This window comes from Malaya genurostris, chromosome 1, assembly GCF_030247185.1.
Source record: "Malaya genurostris strain Urasoe2022 chromosome 1, Malgen_1.1, whole genome shotgun sequence".
Classification (NCBI taxonomy): Eukaryota; Metazoa; Arthropoda; class Insecta; order Diptera; family Culicidae; genus Malaya; species Malaya genurostris.
The window spans coordinates 106,321,444-106,325,831 of NC_080570.1; the positions used below are offsets into that span (position 1 = coordinate 106,321,444).

General features: G+C 38.1%; 1 protein-coding gene across 1 annotated transcript; it reads left to right on the forward strand.

Moving 5' to 3' along the window:
* Positions 1–554: 554 nt before the first annotated feature.
* Positions 555–3,648, forward strand: LOC131425317 (protein GPR107). The gene is made up of 9 exons (XM_058587111.1): positions 555–831; positions 898–1,008; positions 1,068–1,213; positions 1,274–1,419; positions 1,482–1,576; positions 1,633–2,021; positions 2,078–2,468; positions 2,527–2,687; positions 2,746–3,648. The coding sequence occupies exons 1-9, from the start codon at positions 739–741 to the stop codon at positions 2,885–2,887; spliced, it is 1,674 nt and encodes a 557-aa protein (XP_058443094.1). The 5' UTR covers positions 555–738; the 3' UTR covers positions 2,888–3,648.
* Positions 3,649–4,388: the final 740 nt, after the last annotated feature.

The window sequence follows — 4,388 nt, forward strand, 5'->3', positions numbered from 1 at the left end:
CTGCGATGCAACACACAAAATTTTTTCACCCAACAGCAACTTATTGAAGTAAACTACACTGTTGAGTGAAAACTACTCAATCGATACAGTACTTTTCACCCAACAATTAAAAACATGCTTGATTACTTCATGTTAGGTGAATTTAAGCAAAGACATCATATTAACAAGATATCCAGCTCTCAGATTTCCCGAACAAATCATTGGCAACATCCTTTTTTGCGAGCATGTCGCCCTCAGGTGAGTCCGCATCGAATCTCATACATAGAAGTAGGGGAGAGAAATGTCAAATTCGTGCGCGCCAAAGTAGCAGGGCTGTGCACCCACACAATTGACATAACATGTTGAATGAGACGCCGTGCGATGGCGTTGCTGAACTGAAGATTGAGATCGCTCCAAGCTGACAGGGTCTGATTTAAGTCAACCGTTGGGCTTTTTTTGGCAGCGTGTGGGTAATACTGATTTTCTATGAAAATATCTGGCATCTCTGCATCCGATGATCATATTTTTTCAGTGTATCTTCGGAAATGTCAATTGATAGTTAACTATTTTTTTTCCTTCCATCGAATATTGGTTTTGTATACAAGAACACGAAAGCAGAAAAAGTGAAGTGAAAAATCGAAATTGCCTGAATTCTAGTTTATTTAATAATAGTTCCTATCCAAAATCTGATAAAGCTTGTCGCAATATTTGAAAGGATATCATTGATGTGCTGATTTGTACTGTTCGGCAAGAGCCAGCATGAAATCTGCGACGTCAGTGGCTGTCTGGGCTGCTTTATTCATTTTGTTTACGAAATGCATCGATGGTCGAAGACATCATTTGGAAGTGCGGGTGAGTATATATTTTCGTGGTCAAGCTTCTTAACAGTTTCACCTGTGCTTACAATCACCTCAACAGGATGACGTTAGAAGATACATACCCTTGAGCACATTTGGTTTCTATTCGGGAGGAATCTTAGACGTAAAGGTGTCCGATTTTCGAGTCGTACCTGGTTCGGAGGAAAATGTTGTATGTTGTCTAAAATCTCTTGTTTAGTGAGCATTGTTAAAATCTGACGCTATTTGCAGTTTGGGCTCTCATTGGACAGAACATTGTCGGATGCAATGAATCCATATCTAGATACTCATCAGGAGAACTGCATCCTACGAGAACCAATTAGTTCACTGCGAAGTGGCCCAATTGTGTTTTTCATCATGGATATCAAACATGAAGTGTAATTGGTTTCAGGTTTATAATGTTTCATCGTTTGTTAATACTTCTGCTATGGTTTCAGGGTTCATTTGAACTGTTCAAACGAGTGGCAAAATGCTCACATCTACAAAGACCGTAAAGCAATTCCAGCACTTCGTTTGAAGCGTCAATCGTTCGCCAAAGTTAGCGATTCCAAGTCGATGTATATGCAACGACGAAAACGGGAAGGTAAGATTGTTGCTAGAATAAGTGGAATTTGTTTTACGAATAGTTGCATGTTTCATTCATAGATCAAGCCGCAACAGTTCAGACATCGGTTTGTCATAATAATTATTTGACACTCAACTGTGAAAAGAAGGATGGTTTCAAAATCTGCTGGTTTAATGTAAGATTTCCATGCTGTGACAATCATTGATACTTATTTGTAATGTTTAATTTTAGTTTGCCGTTTATGTGGCAAGTAAAGCCGAGGAGGGATTATACAACTTGTACTTCCATAGCTGCCCGAATTACGATTTGAACAATTTGTATCCTCTGCAATTCGATGTCACCATTGAAGAAAACAACAGTGGAAACTTTTTGTCTGCCGGCGAAATGCCGCTACCGGCGTTGTACTTTATGATGTCTTTGCTCTTCTTCTTGTCAGGCCTGTTCTGGGTGTTTATTCTGAAGAAGAGCAAACACCCGGTGTTCAAAATTCACTATCTGATGGCGGTGCTGGTGTTTCTAAAATCACTGTCGCTGATGTTTCATGCCATCAATTATCATTTCATCGAAACGCAGGGAGAACATGTGGAAGCTTGGGCTATTCTGTACTACATTACTCACCTGTAAGTCAGCAGGAGTTTTTTCTATCGATAGGGCATTATGAAATTTGGTTTTACAGGTTGAAAGGAGCCGTTCTGTTCATTACCATTGTGCTAATTGGCACCGGCTGGACTTTTATCAAACAAATTCTTGCGGATAAGGACAAAAAGTTGTTTATGATTGTGATTCCGCTGCAGGTTCTGGCAAACGTAGCAGAGATAATCATAGCCGAGAGTGAGGAAGGTGACAAAGAGCACAGTACCTGGCGAGACATTTTCATCCTGGTGGATTTGCTGTGCTGTGGAGCAATTCTATTTCCGGTGGTTTGGTCAATAAGGCATTTGCAAGAAGCCGCGGGAACTGACGGGAAGGCGGCGATTAATTTACGAAAATTGAAACTGTTTCGGCAGTTCTATATTATGATTGTTTGTTACATCTATTTCACAAGAATTATTGTTTATTTATTGAAGGTAAATGTTCGTCACTGATCCGAAGTTCAAATAAAGTCATTTTTCTTCATTTTCACAGATTACAGTCGCATTCCAGTATGCCTGGTTGGATGAGATGTTCAAAGAGATGGCGACGTACGTGTTTTTCGTACTGACGGGGTACAAATTTCGACCGGTGTCACAAAATCCGTACTTTTCGGTGTGCACCGATGAAGACGATGACGACGATGAAGTTGAAATGTAAGTATCACAGAAAAGGTTTACTCCTCGATTATTTACCGACACATTCCGATTCCAGTCTTACTCAAACGGGTCTAACCGAGGGAATCAGTAAGGTGACAAATCGTTCCCAACCTCCAACAACGATGATCCATGAAATGAATGAGGACGACCGGGAAACTTTAATTAGCAAACGTGAACCGTCTCACGAATATGATTAGGTTACATTACTCCAGCTAGTTTTACTGCTTCTAATTTAATATCTATTACTACTACCATAACCGTGATGGTCTACGAGGTATTAGCTGACTGAAGGACTGCGCTGTATTTTGTTTTGACATAATTTTTGAAGCGTACCTTGAAAATAAAAATAATACACTGAAACTTGTGTTTAGTGTGGTAAAATAGTGAGGCATGTTGCTACTTCATCTGTGATCTTGTCAGTCAGTATGCATGCGAATTTTGTTTGCGCTTCCTATTTCGTTGGATTTTATGCGTGCTATTCGATATTTTGGGATTCGGATAACTCTAAACTCTTTCTTTGGTGAGAGGAAAGAATAATTAGTCAAAAAACCGAATTGAAAACACCAGATATAATTTTTTTTTATCTTATCCTCGATACGAAAATTTGTAATAAACTCTACTTGAGAAATGCTGTTCTTTTTAATCCGCATTTAGTAACAAAACCAACCAATAAATAGCTCGTGACCAAGCATAAGTGTAACTCGGACAAATTTTTTTATGAAATATTACCCATGTATAGAGCCCAAATAAAATTTAAAGAAATCAGCAAAACGTAGATTTAAGATGTACCGTTTATTATTGAAAGTATAACGAACATTAAAAAAAACAAATTGAATTGAGAATACACTTCTTCCAGGATTTAGATAGTGCTGCTCGCCGTCTTAAAAAGACCATTTTGGACTACGTGAGCTACTGAATGCAGAGAAAATGTAGACAATTTATTACTTTTCACTAGTAAGCTACACCTAGTTTATTTGAAACCTAATTGAAGAAATAGTCCCAAATGGAAGAGAGAGAAAGGTGAATGTGGGCAGTGTTCCACTCTGCTATTTTTCCTTGTGGTCGATCAATCGATGAATGTATGCTGCGTCTCCATTACAGATAAGAAAGGTGAAAACATGATGCGATCCTTGAAATTTCCTGCCAGTAAAATTAGAAGGTTGGTTGAAACTCGAGTTTCCTCTCTTGCCAGGTACTAACTATTTAGTTACTGAACACGAAAAGTTTAATTCATTCAAGTCATTTTTTTGTGTTACAAATTTACGGTGCATCATTAGGATTCTTTCTACAGATAGGTGTATTTTTCGTCATAGATTAGATAATGATGATGATGATGATGATCTCAGATCACTTCCCTATGAAGATGTGAGAACGAGTTATTTAGTAGCGTTTCCGTTCTTAAATTGTTTCTGTGCTGGTGCAGAATAGTAAAAAACGTTCTAATTACATTAGATTTGTTATTATCCTCTAATTACGTGGCATCACACGCTGATGGATTGAATCGTAAGAAGCGGTCAAGATTGATGTTGGATCTTATAATGTTTTTATCTGTTTATTTCAATCTTTTAAGTTAGATTCAGACGAACTTTGTTAACCTCACTAGAACATTACAATCATACGCCACAATAGTTCCAGTGATTGATGTAGTACGTAAAAACGTTTCCATCACTATCCTCTGAGAAACGAACTGCAAACTTA

What these genes read in the sequence shown, in the direction of transcription:
- LOC131425317 (XM_058587111.1), top strand. Translation starts at nt 739, where the DNA reads ATGAAATCTGCGACGTCAGTGGCTGTCTGGGCTGCTTTATTCATTTTG. An exon ending in ATGGATATCAAACATGAAGT is followed by an intron (nt 1,214 to 1,273) that starts GTAATTGGTTTC and finishes CTATGGTTTCAG; the next exon opens with GGTTCATTTGAACTGTTCAA. An exon ending in GCAACGACGAAAACGGGAAG is followed by an intron (nt 1,420 to 1,481) that starts GTAAGATTGTTG and finishes TTTCATTCATAG; the next exon opens with ATCAAGCCGCAACAGTTCAG.